We start from the raw sequence: 18,712 nt of genomic DNA, 5'->3' as shown, positions 1-18,712 counted from the left end.
AAGAGATTAGTTTCCGAAGTTCACTTCCAATAAGTAAGCTACATCTCCATTGAGAAGCTCACAAAGAGCCGGATCTTTCACTAACTCTTTATCTCAATCAATCACAAAGAGGAGTCAATCACTTACTATAAAATCCACAAAGGATAGGGTAATACACACTTACTGGGACACGCACACACGAGAGGACACTCCACGAGCGACACCAAACCGTCTAGAAGTAAACTTCACGAGTAACAAATATGAATCGAAGGATGAACATGCTTCAAGTGCTGTTGAGATGAACTTTGTTGCTCTCTCACTTAAATGATTGAGTCTCACATCTCAATCTTGCTCTTACCCAAGCCCTAACTTAAATTAACTAAAGGATTAGCTCAAGCAGGGATCAGGAAGGAGTAGCAAATGCTCTTGGAAGTGTTTGTCTCGGGGTAAGTCAGCAGCCAGCGAAGGAGGGACTGAGCAGGTATAATTACTCAAGTCCCCAAAACTAGCCGTTAGTCACTGGTTAAGTGATTGTCAAAATTTTCGACACAGCATCGGAACTTCCAACCTAGCTAAAATCAGCTGGCCGACAATCCCTCGTCGGAAGTTACTGGAAATTTCTGACGGGTGTCGGAACTTACGACCCCTCATTGGAACTTCCGACACATAGTAAAATAGTTAGAAAACTAGATGCACAAGTGTATGATTTTATATCTCTCTTTGATGATTAACATCTCAAATAAGCACTTTGATACCTTCATACTATCCATTTGCATCTCTCTCTAAAAGTACGGTGTTTTCTATACTCAAATTCAAAATAGAAAGTACTAAAAGATCTTTTTTCATGCCTAACACAGTTCTTTAAGCAGATTTGATGTCTTTTCTTGCTTTTTTTTATTGAATTTTAACCTGTCCATAGCTCGATACACTCATTAGCTCGTTAATTTTGTATGTCATCAACACCAAAATCCACTTAAAGAGCCAAATGCACTTTCAATGCAACATTTAAAAGATATAGCTAGCATATGAAATTATAAAATAAAACTTTACATTGAGAAACCAAACCTTGTTTCATGCATCAGCTCAAATATCCTTACATAATATGGACCTTTTGAAAATTGGACGATGAAACCTGACATTGAAAGTGGTCTAGTAAAATCCAGATAATCAATATTACTAGAATTTTTTAAAATTTTGGATGTAGCCTGAGCCTCATGTTGCCGACTAACGCTAGATCGCGAGCCCTAAATATTTTGCATTAATTTCACGATAGACTGCATGTTCGAAAATAGTCTGTTCTCGAAAAAAAACTTACACAAACTACAAAATAAGAAGAGCACAAGATAGTTAATCTAAAAGTGAGATAGTCAATTTAATATGTACTACTCCTGAACTCCTACTTCGGTTAGCATGCAGAGCTAACAGGGAAATATGGAGAATTCTAATATAACCATTTTGCTAGGCATATCGGCTGCATCAAAGAATACAATTATATTTATGGAATTCTCATGAATTTTTGTTTTTTCTACCTTTTCTTTCAACAAATAAGATATAAAAATCTACACAAGTTTATGAACTAACGACGTCTTGGCAATTTTATTTGAGAGATTCCGTTTATTTTAGAGTCTTTCATGCAACATATGGTACTTACTTATTTGAATAAAAAACATGTGGTACTTACTAGTCACTACTATATGTTCCATAATATTATTTATAAAAATATTTCATGTTAAACTTTATATGATATTTTTTAAATAGTTAATGAAATTCAGAGGATTTTCTGATTCCTCCAGTTTCTCCCTTATTTATATTTTATATTTTCTGCCGTCTTCTTTGAATTCCTACCCATTTTCCTTTCTTCCTGTGTGACCTTTTCGCTTTCCTCCTCGCCTCTTCCTCTTCCCCCAATCTCCGATAGTTCCCAATTTCCCATCCCCCCAAACCCAAACCCCAACCCACCCGAGCCACCAAAGGGGAAGAAAAGAAAAAGAAAAAATTCGCACGCGACGACGCGACGGAGAAGGGAGGGGAAGCAGCAGACGGTAGCGAGAGAAATCCCCACCAGCCTCCAAACCCTAGCCACCTCCCCTGCCGTCCTCCAGATCTCGCTGCCGTCCGCCCCGACTCGATGTGACCCGGCCCTAGGGTTTGAGACGGTGCGGCGGTGGGGGCTCTTCGCGGGAGGTTGGGACTCGTAACGCGAGGGAGGGGTCCCGCGGTGGCGACGGCGGCGCGGGCGCACATGAAGGACCCGGCGCACCGCACCAAGGTGGTGCTCCGGCGGCTGCCGCCGGCGATCGCGCAGCAGGCCGTCGTGGACCAGGTCGACGCGCGCTTCGCCGGGCGGTACGACTGGGCGTGCTTCCGCCCCGGCAATGCCAGGTCGGCGCTCCTTCTGTGCCCCGTGCTTGTGGCGTTCCTGTGGGTTGTAGTCGGGCCATGATTAGGGCTGGAGTCAGGGTCCTGAACCCTATGAACTGTGGTAGTCGGCTACATTACTGCGTTGTTTTTATTACGTTCCGTTTGCTAGCTCTAGTGGTCCTCCAATTACACAATTAGCGTGTTCATCCATGTGAGGGAGGTATAGCTGTGACTGATACCACTGACTTGTGGAATTGTCCTTTCCTGTGATTGTGGTGACCTTCAAAAAATTTCGATCACTTGTGGTGGCCTAAGAGAGTATCTAGGGTTCTGAATGTTAAGGTCTGTTCAAGTTTAGTTTTATTTGCTTTAGCAGTGATTGCTATTGAAGTGTTAGTCAGAACTCAGAACTAGTGATTGCCTTCTTAGTTGTTTATCTCTGTTGATTACACCGCACGAGCCGTATCTGACCTACTTGTGCTTTTATTGGAGCCAAAAGAGGCTAAAATCATTGGTGCGGGTAGAACTAAAGCTTTTTTAATTCTATTGTTGCTTCTGGACTGAAGGCATGTCATCCTTAGTACAGCTGATCATTTAGAACTACTTTGTCGCGTTCAGCTTTTTTACTTTACAGCAAGTTACTTCTTGAGCAAATTAGTATATTACTTATTTTGAAACTAAATGATTCTGGCATTCTTCTTCATCTATTTTTATTATCCAGCCAAAAGAATCATAGGTATTCTCGACTCTACCTTAATTTCAAGCGCCCAGAGGATGTTGTTGAGTTTGCTGAGGCCTTCAATGGACATGTATTTGTGAATGAAAAGGGTATTTTCTTCATCTTGTTACCCAATATGTTTGTTTTGTTGAATTCCCTCTATGTAATCTATATTTTAGGATACCTTATATCCACTTGATCATATTATGTCAAATCAATCAGTTCAAATTACTTAATATATGCTTTTTGAAGACCATAACCTATCCTTCCTTACTGACGTACCTTTTTTGGTTCATAACTTCTGTGATCTAAGTTTAGCATGATTTGTTAGGGTCTCTGCATCAGTCATGTTACTATTTTAATTGCAAATTGATATTAAATTTTGATGCCTGAGCATTACATAGCCAATCAACTAAAGTTAGTTTCGTATTGATTATGACTAGCTATATTTATCTTTCTATGAATACTGTCTACTTGACCTGATGTATTGTTTCTGTTTTCCCTTTATTTGTTGGGTATAGAAGAAAAGATCCTAGGGAAAACAGGCTAGTAAAAATTGAATGTGAAGGTGCTACCTTGAGATTTTATCAGTTGTACTTAACTAAGGCTTCAACATTATGGCTAGCGCATTAACAATGAAATAGTGCCCTGTTAATCTTGTCCTTTGGGTTATTGTGCATGTTAGTCCAACTTAAGTCAGCGCCAGAGGCGGTGGCTGCAAAGTAGCTTATGTTGGCGCAATAATATTTGTTGTAGTGTTATATTATAGTGCTGAAGCAGAAATAGAATACTTACTGTATTAAATGTATGAAGCCTCTTTTCTTTTGGCAACTGGAGAGCACAAGTTTCTATTCTTTTGGGGGGGAGTAATGATCTGCACTATGTAAATTGGGTCTTATGGATGTTGCCCATGGTTCTGTCAGGTGCTCAATTTAAAGCTCTTGTGGAATATGCACCATCGCAACAGGTTCCCAAGTCAAATATCAAGAAGGATGGCCGTGAAGGAACTATTATGAAAGGTCCTAGACAAGCACTTAACCTAATTGTTTGTCTGATACTATCGATCCATACCATTTTTCTAAACTCGTTTTTTTGGAATTCCTAGATCCGGAATACTTAGAGTTTCTTGAGCTTATTTCAAAGCCTACTGAGCATCTGCCAAGTGCTGAAATTCAGCTTGAAAGGAAAGAAGCTGAAAGGGCAGGTAGAATATGCCATCATTACTTTCTATCTATAATATAGTTTTTTCTGAATGTGCCGAGATTAAAATGGGGTTGCCATATATTTGGTTATTTCTGTCAGCTGCTGGAAAGGAGGCACCTGTTGTGACAGCTCTTATGATGTTTGTTCGTCAGCAACGGGCAGCTAAGAGTATGGCTCAGGTACATTGCTTCCTTAAATGATAAAATAGTGTTCTTTCTTATCAACGGTTGGCTTGATACCATTTTTGTACATTGCAGAGACCTGGAAGTAGAGTTAGCAGAAAAGTTTCAGGTGTTGTAACTAGCAGTTCTAGTACTTCTAAAAGGTCTTCTGAGAAGCGCAGGTCCTCTGCGGTAATATGCTTGGCTTGCAACTTGCTGAAATTTTCTGATAATACTATATTTGACATAATGGGTATACCTTACCTATGGATGGCCATGTTATGCAATATTCTTTCATGCAGTCAAATTTCCTTGTGTGTGGTACTAACTCATTATTATGTTTCTCCTGATTCATTAGATGGTCCTTAATGAACTATATGTTATGTATATTTTAATGACATTAAAATTGTTTTTCGTCGTGGTCATGGTTGCATGTTCTGCCCCCAGTTGAGGCATTTAGCGAACCCAGTTTGGTTAATTTGGACAATTTGCCCTGCGTTTTGTAGCAATCCTTACTGATTTGCTGGATGCTTTACCAAATTCCATCCTTTGTTCTGATAAAATGAATTCCTTCCTTTTGTTCTGTGAAATAAATTGTGACCTGAAGTTCTTCATTTTGCTGCGTTCTCGAGCAGTATGTTGTACGTGACAGTGCTAAGGAGAAACCAACTTATATCATGGTGCCGAAGAGAGAAGAGCATACACAGAGGGAAAAAGCTATTGCTGGAAGTTCAGGTGGTACATTTGTAGCAAATCAAGAAATTGTTCATCGTGATACTTCTGTTTTTAACGGTTTCTATCAACAGTATTTTAATGTTACTGCACATTACTGAGGGATTTCTGTTATTACCAACAACCTTGCCTATGTACTGTAAAAATGTTGTATCTACTAATATGTGGATTATTGCACCCTGCCTGTGATTCCTATTATTCTAAATTACGCCCCTGGTACGTCATTGCGAACAGTGCCTGACATTCCAAGCGCTTAGTCAGGGCATTTTGATGTTGCTGCGCATCACTGCAAGGTGGAATTTTTGTATATATGCGAACCTTTACAGAGTAAAAATGGTATAGAAGTTAGTTAACATATTTCCAAATTAGCAAAATACGCATGTTTTGTTAGGGCCCGCTGCAATGCTAAATTATATCCTTAATAACACACAAATGCGTATTGAGCTAGTTTTCTTGTTTTGTTATATCGCTGGTGTGTGGAGACACGCTTTTGGTACTGCTGTTGCTGTCCAATTATGGCGTGCTAACTGTCTTTCCTATTGTGTGACGTCTTTGGCTTCTACTGATGTAATGCCTACTTTTCTAATTCTAGATTAAAAAACATGTTCTCTTGTTTCCCCTTAGCATGGAATGGAGGTCTATTTCTTTTGGAGAAAGGGGAGCTATTTTGTTTGTTTCTTTGTCATGTTAATATCTACCGTTCCAATTTATCAACTAATTGCATGTGCTCTCAGTGATGAATTTTTTATGTTAATCTTGTTTCGTTTTGAATTTTCTCGTAGATGTAACAAGTGGGGGAACATCTGGACCTGGTCAGGCTGTTGAGGCTAAAAGGGACAAAATTGTCATTTTGAAAGGCAGAGGAAGGGTTGATTCTAATGTAAGCAAATACATACCATCATATCACAAATACTTCTGCTGTTTTGTTTGGATGGACCTAAGTTTGATCAATTTTTGCCACAGATACCTGATGCGGCAACCCAGCAGTCATCAACCCCTGTGAAGAATGTGCCACCATTGAGTTCTAGACAAGACCAGCGACTCGAGGCCAGTGGTAGAATTATTAAGACTATACTTTCAAACAAGGAAACCCGCAGTTCAAATACATCTCAACATGAACAGGAAGGTCACATGCTTAACACTGAGAGGGATAAGAGGCCACCAAGGGTTCTCAACCCACGTACCATAGTGAAAGATCAGATAGTTGAAAATGCTGAGAGAAGCCATTTTGATGAGAAGGCTAATCATCTTCATGGCTCTGCTCCAGTTGGTGAGAAGATTGAAAGGCATGCTAGAAACAGAGATAGGCCCGATCGTGGTGTTTGGGCTCCTCGCCGCTATGACAAGTCTACATCTGGAGGTGGTTCACATGCCTCATCATCAGAATTCCCTCAAATGCAGTCACATCCTGGAGATAGTTTCTCGCAACTAGCAGATGGTTTGTATCTAACTGGAATGATTTCTTCGTTGGTGTTTGCTGATTGCCTGAGTCCTTAAACTGTATGACTTGATGCAGGTCATGGAGACAGAAAGACAGACACAAGGAGTCATGGTGGTGGCCGTGGTGGTCCTGTTGAAAATGGTTTGTTTGCAAAATAAGCTGCATATTGTTTCTAGATCAGTTTACACAAAGTTTTTGATGCACCTTTTAATCCAGGGCATAGGCGTCGTGGTCCTCCACGTGGTCCAAAGGAAACCGAAATATCTGCTAACATGCCTGATGGAAAGAATTCAAAGAGGAGTTCTGCTAGCTATGGTGCTCATGAGGTGCTATTATAGTGTAATTTCTTATTTAACCATGGCTGATTGCAGAGTTGTATGATTCTGTTCTATCCTTTTTCATCCAAATCTAATACCATGAATGCCATGTGCAGAGACAAGTATGGGTTCAGAAGTCAAGTTCAGGCTCGTGAGTTTGTGACGGTATGCTTTACTACTCTAGTTTATTCATTGTCTTAGCCCTTCTTGGAAGCAAGTTTCATCATTAGTAATATAGTCCTGAGGTTAAAACAGAATGCCGCATGTGTGTGACACTTTGTGCCTAGTCAACAGGATGTTCGGATGGTCTCTGCATACATGTGAAAAGTCTTTTCTACCCCAATACTAAAATTATTAATGGTACAGCTCACTAAAATCCTTGGTTCTGGCAAGTTCGAATCAACACCTTTCAGACTTGTCACATGATCCTAGCCGATGTGGTAACAAGGTTACATGCTATTGATCTGTTCATGTTGACCAAACCTTTCAAGCTTATATAAACAAAGTCAAACAAGAGATTTCACACGATGAATCACCTAAACCCACTCACTGCTTACTAGGCATGCACATGCTGCATTCCACATCAGTCCAGGGGCCAAATTGAGTCAAGATCAAACTTCCGGGGCTTGGCTGAACCATTTAAAACCTAAGGGACGAAAGTGAGGCTGTGATGGAACTTAAAGGGATGAATTTGGCTATTTTGCTAAATAAGTTAATTTGTTTTCTGAAAGAGGTCTTTAAGAAAATCTAGAATTTGTAGACTGATTTCACACGTACTCTTTTGCAGATACTCTCACCAAAACAGGTATTGCAAGTTGTGGAGAAGTCTTGGATTCTGCAGCTCATTCTTCTTTATTAGCTGTTGATCCTGTGAAGTATGTTTACAAAATGCCCATAGATCAAATGCTGCCATGAAGTGCAATCTCAGATTCGTCAGTCTCAGCTATAGCTGGAAAAGGGAGCCTCGCTGATCTGATTCACAGAAATAGTGAAGTAACATAACCCGGCATGTAGGTAGCTCTCAATCACTTTGGGTGAGATTTGATTTGGGCCTAAGGCTGCTATTTCTGGAGCAATGGATGGAGATTAGGTTGGCATCAGTGCCTCACTACCTCGTGACAGTGGTCACATATTTCCAAGACCCCTGGAGGCTACACACACCCTCAACAGAGATGGATGTAAATATCTCTAGAGAAAGAAGAGGTCTGGTTCTGATTGCTGTTTACAAGTTGGAGGTGCCATGTATTTACAAAGAGATATAAGAGTTATCAGACTATCCGGTTTGCTAAATAAAGGTGAATTTAGCTAGTAGATCATTAGACTCTGTGTTGCAGCTGCTGCAATCACGGTTTGCCTCAATGGAAAGTTACCCTAGAGTGCAAAAGGCACATCTCATTTTGGTTTTATGTTTCTGACTAAATGGGATGTGAGATTGTTTTGACGTCTGGTGTGTGTTTTGCTGTCATGTTCCACCAGATGACCCGGGGGGTTCTGTCATGTTAAGAATGATATGCTTGGTGTACAGCCTCCAAGGTGCTTGCTGTTTTTAATCTTAAGGTGATGGTACCTGGTTTTAATGGTTGATGTTTACCCTCTTATGCTGCTTGCTGTTATTTTTGGCTTCTTCGTGGCAAACCCAAACATTGCTGTATCAAGCTTAGCATGAAGGTCTTACTGATCAGCCTGAGCATAATTCATGTTTGAATTCATGTTTGAAGTTATGTGAGCATAGTTGCCGCTAGTAATCCAAGAAAGCAGGCACAATTATGAAAACCGATCTGAACACGGAGGATCCAGGTCCTGGTCCTCTGGACCAGTTTGATACTGTGTGATAAATCGTGAACATATTGGAATTCAAATTTCAATTGTTATCCTTTTAGGTAGCTTGAACCTCGAGGTACGCCTGTGTATAATCAAGGCCCATAGCACCAACAACGTTCATTCATAATTTTTACTATGCACCTAAATATAAATATATATGTAGATGCATAATAAAAACTATGTATTTTGAAAAGTTAAAATTTAGAACGAAGGGAGTACTATTTACATACATATGAGTCCATGTTGCAAAAATAATTAGTGCGCGGTGAAATCACGCAAAACACAAACATGTTAGATGCATTTATAATCTCGACATCAAGTTCGACTTACTTTTGCTTTTCCTTCGTGTTTTTTCAATTTCATACGTCATACTATATTGGTTTTGGTCTTAAAATTTGATTTGCATGTGTGCAGTACCCTTTTCTATTTGTATTTTTTCAAAATATTACAGAAAATTTATATTTGGTAAATATAATATTTTGAAGTTTTCAGGGGACCACCGTGTGGGCAGTGTGTACCGTATATTTTCTCAGAATCAAATGTCTGCTTTGTAAATAAAACAAATGTTTTTGAAATTTGAAAAGAATATTTGAAGTCGGCAACAGCAAAGCCACCGAGCCGTTGAGCTAGCCGTACCCGTCAACCGTGCAAGAAAACGTAATCCCCTGCACCGTGTCTTCTCCCTTTCGCCTCTGGGCTCTGGTGCTCTCCTTCCAATCCAAGGTCTGACCGTGAGGCCGACACCGAGCCTAGGGTTTGCTCCGGCTCGCCGCCGATCGAATCAGCAGCCCGTCGCCGATCAAGCAGCCCCGCCGCCGTCGACGCCGCGATGCAGAGGTACGGGCTGCAGCTCCGCACGAAGCCGGCGGCGTCCTCGTCGTCGCGCGCGCCGCCGCCGCCTGCGCGGCCCCTGGCGGCCTTCGCCGACGACGATGACGACGATGTGGAGGCCGAAATCCTCCGCCAGGCCGCAAAAAAGCGCGCCCTCCAGAAGGTAACCCACTCCGGCCACCACCCCGTGCGTAAGTTCTCCCCAACGTTTATGTGCCGGGCCATGGGATGATCGAATTTTCCCCCCTACCCCCTCTCTGGGGTGCTGGTGGTTCGAACGCGCAGGTGGAGGAGCAGCAGAAGAAGGCCATGGAGGAGGATCCATCGGTGTTCGCGTACGACGAAGTGTACGACGACATGAAGGAGAAGGAAGCCCGCCCCAAGATGCAGGCTAAGGTCGTCCGCGAGGTAATTCCTCCGTCATGGCTTCGTCAATTGCTTATCTGCGCCTTAGTCCTTCGTTTATGCTCATTAAGATGCGTGAAAGAGTATAGTTGATTAATTTTAGCAAAGTATACTAGTTGTGCATCCTGTTTCTTAGTGTTGGATACCAGGAATCTAAATTCTACATATGAAGTGAAGCTTATGGGGTTTTCCTTTCTTGTTGGGAGGGAAATGGACTTAATGGAGCATGGGAGGTGGTTGTTGTTTGGCAGAGATTCGTCTTGGTGCTTAGTACATCTTAGTTTTCTGAGGAATGTTTGTGTATGAATTGAGGACTAAACAGGGATTAAGTTAAATAAAATCTCCTATTTGTATTGATCGAAAGTAATTGTTTGATTCTGAGGATGTTTAGTGAATCCAGTATTTGAAAATTAGCATGTGGTTGGATACCTGATTTTCGAATTTTGCACAAGCTTTAACAATGTGGAAGATATCCTTCATGTAACTACTCAATCTTGCATGCTATATTGGTCACAGCTGATTTGTTCTATATGGTACAGATATGTTATGTACCTGTATTTTAGTGGTAGCTTTCAAAATAGGAGCCTTTTCCATATTCATATGCTAACGTGATATTTTTTGTGTACTTTCTGGTTTGAGCTACTAGATCCGAGTTCTATTATATTTTGATATTTTTGTATTTTAAAACAATTCCTCTCCTTTGAACAGTCAAAATATATTGCACAACTTAAGGAAAAAGCAGAGCAACGTAAACGAGAACAAGATATAATATACGAGAGGAAGCTTCAGAAAGAGAGGAGCAAGGAGGACCACCTTTTTGGGGACAAGGATAAGTTTGTAACATCTGCCTACAGGAAGAAACTTGAGGAACAACAAAAGTGGCTTGAGGAAGAGAGAATCCGGCAACTTCGAGAAGAAAGGGAAGATGTAAGTTTTCTTCATTTGTTTGCTGTTACATTCTGCGTCTTGTATACCTACACTGTTGTCTTCATTAGTACTTATTTCTATTACTTCTTTCAGTTGTTTCCACGTTGCATGTTTGCTTATGTCCTTCAATATGATACAATATGAATATCGTTTACTTATTACCGATGGAACCCTGTCCATGAGTCAGGCTAGTTCACTTTGCTGAATTACACGTCTAAGTTGGATGGCTGCTTTGTTCCCGTTGAGCCTTGTGTTTGATGATAAATCATCAAGTGCTGCTATGTGGACTTTGTGGCATCAGACTAGGAGAATAAAGGGATCCTGGTGCCTATGAATCAGGATGCTATAGCTACATGAAACTGGCCTTTTATAATGCCCTTTTTAGTTTATCCCTTACTTCAGGACTTTCTTCATTTGTATCAGACAATTTAATTTTGTTTCTGCAAAATATGATCTGCTAACTGTAAATGTACCTAAGGCTAAATTTTGTCATGTGTGTGGCATGCCTTTCCAGTTCACAGTATTAATGACATAAATGCTGGTTTCTCTCATGTTTATCTGCAAATTAGATTGCCTACCAAAAGGATCCTGTATAGTTACATTTTGCTGCCATATTGTCTGTCGGCTAATGTTTTATTCATCTATCTCTTCTAGGTAACTAAAAAGAAAGACCTGAGTGATTTTTACTTTGGGCTTGAGAAGAATGTTGCTTTCGGTGCACGGACGCATGGCAACGCAAAACATGCCGATCCTCAAAAGTCAGACAATAAGCGAGAGGATACTAAATCTAGCAGTCTTGATGCTGAAGTCTCCGAGCCTTCTCCAAAGCGTAGAAGAGAATCCAGTGTAGGATCAGAGAGGGCTAAGAGTGTGGAAGAACCCTCGGGAAGTCAACCAAAGGATTCAACAGCTGCTGCATCTACTGAGAAAAATGACGCTGAAGTTCCTTCGAATGCTTCTCAGACCCCACAGAACATTCAGCCAGTAAAGGTTACTGATGAGCACTACAAAAGAAGTGATGATGCACTTGCTGCTGCAAGAGCGCGAGCTCTGGCCCGAAAGAAAGCGAAAGAGCAGCAATTGTGAAGCATGGTGGGAAAAAAAGTTTACCGATCCTTGAGCTTGAGGGATAATTTAAAATTTTATTTGACAGGATCGTGTAAAGATTGTAATCTGATTGATAGCTGCCTTGCACCTTGGAAAACATTTTTTTAGTGGATGTTGCATATGTATCTTGTAAAAAGACCCTTTTAATCATCACTCACTATGGTGTGTCAAATGTGTTTTGCCATGTCTGGTTTGAAACATCAGGGCTCAGGAGGGTAAAATTTGTGAAATTTAGTGCTCTGAACATTCTAACAATCTAACCTAGAGTAAACTAAAGGTTCTATGCAGATTGAAGCTGTAGTGCTGTTTCTTTCTGAATTTGGGTCGTCATGCTAATCCCGTCCGCATCTCCGGTTCATCAACTGTCTTTGATACACATATATAAGCCTCGAAGTGTCTTGTCAGTCTGTCATGTAAAGTGCACTTTCGATATACTAATTGAACCGAACATCATTAGATGAGAACCAGAGCATTTCTTACTTAGGATAATGGTTCACATAAAGACCATAGGTTTCCTCTTCCTCTTCTTTTGGTTTGCTGTCCGAAGGATGACAAACTCTTACATGATACCATACAAGTTGAGAACCCTAAGAAAAGATTTGCTAATCACTCTCTAGTCATATACAAGTTTCTTCGATCTGAGCTTCTCAATAAAAAGAAGTTTTTTCGATATGTAGGGGCAAAAAAGAAAAAAAAAACTATGTACAACAGGAATTACAAGGACTTGACGTTCCGAACAGTGTCATTCCAGAAGTGACATGCTTTAGTTTCAACCATCAATCCTCTCTAACATTTCGACTGGAAATCGTGTAGTGTAGCTGGATTTGCTTTGAAAAATACCATTTGCGACGGGAGGAGTACGCCGCAGGCTGATTAGCATGGCTGTCTATAATCTGGGACAGATAAACGTCGCTGTCTGATGATAATGACGAGCCTTGGCGTAGTGCAGGTGCAGGTGCAGGTACAGGACAGGACTGTACAGGGCCACTTCTATTGTTTGCAGCGCTGCCGTAAAAACCACCCCCGCGGGCCCCACCTCCACGGCGTCACAGAGCTGGCGAGGGCTTTGGTTTCGTCGTCCATCGTCATCCGAATCACCCTCCGCCCGTCTGCCTCCTCGCCCCCGCGAGTCGATACCGCGCGAGTAAAACGGAAGCCTCGCCGCCACGCGGACGATAAACCCTAGCGCGAGCGAGCGAGCAAGCGAGCGGGCGCGGAGACAGTGACGCAGAGAGACCCCAGCGCCTCACGCAGCGCTGCCCGGCGGCATGGAGAGCCTCGTCCTCGCCTCCTCCTGCTCCGCGTCCCCACGCCTCCCCGTCCTCTCCGCCTCCGCCGCGCGCCTCCGCGGGCTCCCCGGCGCCGCGCCGCCGCCGCCGGCGTCCTCCACCGGCGGCGCCGCGCGGAGAGCGGCGAGGAGGCCCAGGCTCCTCGTCGCCGTGGCGGCGGCGGCGGCTCCTCGCGGATCCAGGAACGGTGAGCGGAATACGTGTGGCTCCCTCTTCAGATGGTTTCCCCTCCCTCCCCTGATTGCGCGCTGCCCCGTGTCCTGCGACCGTGGCGCGTTGTTGACTAGGGTTAGCTTGGGGGCTTTGAATACTCCTTGCCTGCTCTTCACTTGTGAAACTCAGTGGATCGTCCTATTGGAACTCGAGGTTGCTCTGTGCATCCTCGGTCCAATTTTCCATAATTCATATATGAATTTGTAGCTCACAAGACTATGAGTAGTAGCTGAGGACTGGGTAGGGAATCGTCAGCTTATCCATTGGCATTTTTAGTAAAGCAGCTCATGAGTAGAGTAGAGAATGTTTCGTCAGCTTGGTTTGGGTTACTCCCATTTCTATTGGTCCGAGTACAACCTGATAATTTTAAATAAATTTGTTCACTACGTCAGTTTTCGAGGGATTGAGAGCAAAAGGCTTTGCAAGCGTGTCGTCTTCGACCGGCAATGAGAATGTGTCTACTGGAACCGGTACCCTGCCTCCCATGCCCCCACCGTCATCCTACATGTGAGTTTTTCCCCGTTTTTTTTTTTCTGTGTATGCTGTTATCACCTTTACCCTTGATGGTAACTCAACATATAATCTCTACAGTGGTTCGCCTGTGTTCTGGATTGGAGTTGGCGTAGCATTGTCTGTGGCATTTACCACGGTGTGAATCTCATTCCCTTCAATGCTAACTGTTCTGTTATGTATACAATTCACTTGTAACTTAAATGGTTGGTGGTTTGATGTATCAGGTGTCTTCCATGGTAAAGGTGAGCACACAGTTATTTCTGTTTTCTATGTCGTCAAACGGTATGTATCCCCATCGATTGCATAGTTACTCCTAAAAATCACCCTATGGGTATCTGTTGGTGGTGACCTGGTGGGAGGGGTACATGAATCAGGAGGTTTTTCTGTTAGCCTTTTTGTATTACTCTTGCATAGTCTTCCAGTGTATCTATACTACTTTGAGTTTTACTATTTTACTACTTTGAAGCATAGTATGTAGTCCAATAAAGGTTGGAGTGTGTTGTAGTTTGACGGGAAGCTTAGTGTCTTTCATCCCATATATCTTTAATTTTCATACTTATCAATATCACTACTGCTGCAATTTACTACCTAAACCCACTTCATACATCACTAGGTTGTTGTTGCCTTTTACTGTTTCCATTGCATCTTTGAATATGGCTATATTTGATTGGCTTACCCATTTTTTTCACTTGTTGGTAAATCTGTTGCAGAGATATGCCATGCAACAAGCATTTAAGTCGATGATGTCCCAGTCACCATCAAACTCATTTGGCTCCAACTCGTCTTTCCCATTTGCCATGCCGCCACAGGCAGCTCCCACTGCACCAAGCAGTTATCCATACTCACAACCAAAGAGAGATACCTCCCCACAGGTTGCAACTGTTGATGTCTTGGCTACTGAAGTTGAAGCCTCTGGAGCATCAAAAGAGGCGGATGTTGCTGAAACGCCGAAACCTTCGAAGAAATTTGGTATGGTTTTATGTTGTAGTTTTTCTTTCCTATAATTATCCTTGAACGAAAGGTTTGGCCTTTCTGTGTGTGCCAGTAGCATGCTCAATTTATATGTTACCGTAGTCGTGCATTTATTGTATTTTCTGTAACTGTATTGCTTGCTCCTCTTCTAACCACCTATTAGCGATGCTGCTGCGTATCTTAATTCTTAATTTTCTTCATATGTTTGATATCTGCATCTCATTCTGACTGCCACAACTAAATGCATGCAGCATTTGTTGATGTTTCTCCTGAAGAGTTGCAGCAAAAGAACCTTCAATCTTCACTTGAGACAGTAGATGTAAAACGTGATAGTACAGACAGTGAAAGTAAGGAGGATACTGAGCAAAAAGTAAGTTATGCTACAAAGCTGGGTAAGCTTCTTGCAAGATCCATGATATTTATTTAATACCTTAATTCTGTGATTATCAAAGGTTCCCACAAATGGAGCGGCTTTTAAGCCAAATGAAGATGCTGCACGTGGGCCAACTGAATCTAGTAAGTAATTGAACCTCTTCTGTTAGGCATATTTAGGATGTCCATTTGTATCTCACTATCTTTCTTAAAGTTCCTTTTATCCGTTGTTTCCTGGTTGACATGAATAGGTTTTCTCAACTGATTCTGTTACAGGTAACTCAGGACCTATGCTATCCGTTGAGACAATTGAGAAAATGATGGAAGATCCTCAAGTGCAGAAGATGGTGTATCCGTAAGTTTGCTACCTACCAGACTTTACTATTTCTGCATCTATTGTTGAAAACAATAAGGCTTCCCAAGACTTTGGTTTATTTTTTTTTGTAAATTGTAATTAGCTCAGTAGTCATCGATTAATTGTTCTATACCAAATATCCCATGCCCTGCCCCTCTTGATATATGCACAAGATGTTTTTACACGTTATCCCTGAAATAGGCGAGAAAAGAAAGCACCTAAGAAACCAGTTGGCTGTATTTGTCAATATCAGGCTGTCAGTACTAAGTTTTCAAAAAAAAGGTTGTCAGTACTTTTGAGCACTGGTGATACTCCTATCTGCATAGGTCATGTTCCTGTTTTGTTTTGCTGCATGATGAGGATAAATGGATAATTAGAGATTAATAGTAACAAAATAATACCTTTGGTTTAGTAAACTGATAACTTTGAATTTGCTAGTTGAGAAGCATGACGTTTGCTAGTTTCATGCTCCATGTTCTTGTATGAAGTTAGTTTCACTTGGGAGGAACTTCATGGCTTAACATTAGATGGAATGACTCTAGAAATGTCAGTGTACCAATTCTTGCTTGTCATGTGTTAGGGATGAGGGAACCCCAAGTAATGAATACAGTAAGATGCGATTGCTTAATATCAACTTATCGGTGCTCCACTTCTTGCATCTTATGTGTTGGGAATGAGGTGGTCATGTCTCTTGTGGCAAGGCCTACCATGTAGTCTCTTCTGATTTCTTCACATTTTGCAGCTACTTGCCCGAAGAGATGAGGAACCCAGATTCGTTCAAGTGTATGCTCCTGATTACCTATTTAGATAATTCATAGCACATATTCAGAGTTTATTTTCCAATTTAAGTAGTAATCTGTGTAAATCTTATTTTCCAGGGATGCTGCAGAATCCAATGTACCGCCAACAACTACAAGATATGCTGTAATACATCTATTGCACCCAATTTTTCTATATGCATCGGTTTTCTATTTTGACTGTTCATGTTTTTTTACTTTTCATTTTTTTTAGATTGGATATTGCATTGTTGATGTTTGAGTATTTGGAAATAAGATGAACCATGGCAGGAAGTAGTTTGATTATTTAAAAGCCATTTATACATACCATATTGATCTTGAATGATGATGCCATTGGATGGTGGAAGCAATTAATGATTACGCCAGCTGATGTTCCCAGCATTTACACCCAGACTCATGGACCTACTGGTTATTGGCTTATCATGCCCACTGCCACTGTATTGTATGCAGTGGAGCTAACAAGTACCGATATCTGAATGTTTAACTTGTTAACAGAAATCTTCTCTGGCTTTATTAGAATGCAAAAATCTTCCCTGGCCTTTTTATACTGATGTTGTTACCTATTAACAGAAATAACATGGGGGGTCAATCTCCTGATCAATGGGATAACCGGATGCTTGATCACCTGAAGAACTTTGACCTTAGCAGTCCAGAAGTGCGGCAGCAGTTTGGTGAGTTAAACACTTTCTGCGTAACTTGGGTCTTTCTTAAAACACATGAATTCTATGAAATCCCCCCTGAGCTATGCAATGCATTTGTTCGTATCTGCGGTTCATTCTTCTAATTAAATGAAGATTTCAACTAATATGGTAATTGTTGTCATTCTTTGCTGCACATATCTTCCTCTGATGTGTGCCTGCCGCATGCTTCTTTTTTTTCTCGAACATGTGCCTGCCGCAAGCTGACAGTTTATGGGCTGGAGTGATGTCATATTGAGAATCTTGTGTTCTTCAAGGCCGATATTACTTTATTAAACTAAAATGTGACATAGTTTGGGCATGCTTCCATTAGTTACCCATTAAAGTGGTTGTTGCTTAAATGATATATGAACTCCTAAACTATTTGATTGCTTGTACAGCGCAAGTTGGCATGACTCCGGAGGAAGTAGTATCGAAAATAATGGCAAACCCAGAAGTCGCTGTTGCATTCCAAAATCCAAAAATTCAGACAGCCATCATGGACGTAAGACCCTGCAGAAATTCTTCCTTTACTGTTTGGTCGTTTGATTCTTTTGACATGGTGCCATATTTGATGCAGTGCTCGCAGAACCCTCTTAACATTGTAAAATACCAAAATGACAAAGAGGTATGTTTGGATCCTCTTGATTGTCTGTCTCATGTTTAGTTTATGAACATAGACGGAGAAGCAGGCTGCTTCACTGCCTTATCTGATCGTCTCCTCTGTTAGGTCATGGATGTTTTCATGAAGATATCACAAATCTTCCCTCAAATTAACGGCTAGCGGATGAAGCTTTGTCGTGGGATTGCAGTTTTGATTCGTACCGGCCCAACCATCTCCTGCCCAAACTGCTGCGGTGGCATATCTGTGAAGAGAAAGGAACATCTGTTCGGTGACGATGCTCCAGATATACCTTCCCTGTGCCAAGCTTCTCGAGTTGCCTATGTACATCGTGTCCTTCATCTAGCGCCTTTTGGTGTAGCTATGAGCCTATGACCCCCCCTACTTCATAAAGTCAGGCTAGCCAACGTAGCAGGGTCAAAAAATATTTCTATCCGCATCGTTTCGTGCTCTGACGTTGCATGGTTTGCCGTAGGATGTGAAGGACGCAGGGACAGTTCGTATCACCTCAATTTTGGTACATTGTTATTGTTACGTGTAAAATATATTGGAGACTATGGCAATGCAAGTGACTTATCTTGACATTTCCTGGCTACTTGTTTGTATGCGATGTGGCCGCAATGTGTCTTCAATATCACCGCAGCGCTGTGGAGCCGGTCATTCCTGGGGCTAGAGGCTGTGTCCCTCCACGGACCCACGCGCTCGGGGAGCACATTCTGGCGGCGTACTACTAGCTAGTGCACCGGCGCAGCAGTCCACGCGCGGTTACCACCGCATGCACACTCTTTTCGCCGGCGCGGATGCGTCATCGCGGTTCACATTCGCGGCCGAGATCGCGCGCTGATCCGGTCCCCCGAATCGAACGCGGTGAGCGGATCGACGTTTCTGACTCGGCTGCC

The 18,712-nt window shown here is 41.9% G+C and overlaps 3 protein-coding genes across 5 annotated transcripts; all 3 read left to right on the top strand.

Annotated features, from left to right (window-relative positions):
- The first annotated feature begins 1,856 nt into the window (after positions 1–1,856).
- Positions 1,857–8,496, top strand: LOC112899623 (regulator of nonsense transcripts UPF3). Of its 3 annotated transcripts, XM_025968163.1 has the most exons (14): positions 1,857–2,361; positions 3,062–3,168; positions 3,982–4,077; positions 4,164–4,262; positions 4,361–4,440; positions 4,519–4,614; positions 5,058–5,157; positions 5,937–6,034; positions 6,118–6,592; positions 6,671–6,736; positions 6,812–6,921; positions 7,029–7,077; positions 7,700–7,717; positions 7,811–8,496. In XM_025968163.1, exons 1-12 carry the CDS (start codon positions 2,222–2,224, stop codon positions 7,065–7,067), a joined length of 1,506 nt encoding a protein of 501 aa, XP_025823948.1. In that variant the 5' UTR covers positions 1,857–2,221; the 3' UTR covers positions 7,068–7,077; positions 7,700–7,717; positions 7,811–8,496. The 3 variants fall into 3 exon arrangements, with proteins under 3 accessions (XP_025823948.1, XP_025823947.1, XP_025823949.1); XM_025968162.1 differs by having other exon boundaries at positions 1,858–2,361; positions 7,700–8,496; XM_025968164.1 differs by lacking the exon at positions 3,062–3,168 and having other exon boundaries at positions 2,246–2,361; positions 7,700–8,496.
- An 894-nt stretch (positions 8,497–9,390) lies between these two features.
- Positions 9,391–12,201, top strand: LOC112898754 (nuclear speckle splicing regulatory protein 1-like). Its single transcript, XM_025967035.1, has 4 exons — positions 9,391–9,727; positions 9,850–9,972; positions 10,678–10,896; positions 11,551–12,201. Exons 1-4 carry the CDS (start codon positions 9,563–9,565, stop codon positions 11,980–11,982), a joined length of 939 nt encoding a protein of 312 aa, XP_025822820.1. The 5' UTR covers positions 9,391–9,562; the 3' UTR covers positions 11,983–12,201.
- A 903-nt stretch (positions 12,202–13,104) lies between these two features.
- Positions 13,105–18,397, top strand: LOC112900034 (protein TIC 40, chloroplastic). The gene is made up of 14 exons (XM_025968734.1): positions 13,105–13,479; positions 13,898–14,012; positions 14,097–14,154; positions 14,243–14,260; positions 14,729–14,987; positions 15,242–15,360; positions 15,443–15,506; positions 15,639–15,717; positions 16,460–16,500; positions 16,596–16,641; positions 17,085–17,185; positions 17,593–17,696; positions 17,772–17,819; positions 17,922–18,397. Exons 1-14 carry the CDS (start codon positions 13,272–13,274, stop codon positions 17,973–17,975), a joined length of 1,314 nt encoding a protein of 437 aa, XP_025824519.1. The 5' UTR covers positions 13,105–13,271; the 3' UTR covers positions 17,976–18,397.
- The last annotated feature ends 315 nt before the right edge of the window (positions 18,398–18,712 follow it).

This window comes from Panicum hallii, chromosome 7 (genome assembly GCF_002211085.1).
Source record: "Panicum hallii strain FIL2 chromosome 7, PHallii_v3.1, whole genome shotgun sequence".
NCBI classification, from domain to species: Eukaryota; Viridiplantae; Streptophyta; class Magnoliopsida; order Poales; family Poaceae; genus Panicum; species Panicum hallii.
The sequence above is the reverse complement of the archived record's forward strand: the minus strand, read 5'-3'. Positions and strand labels throughout refer to the sequence as shown.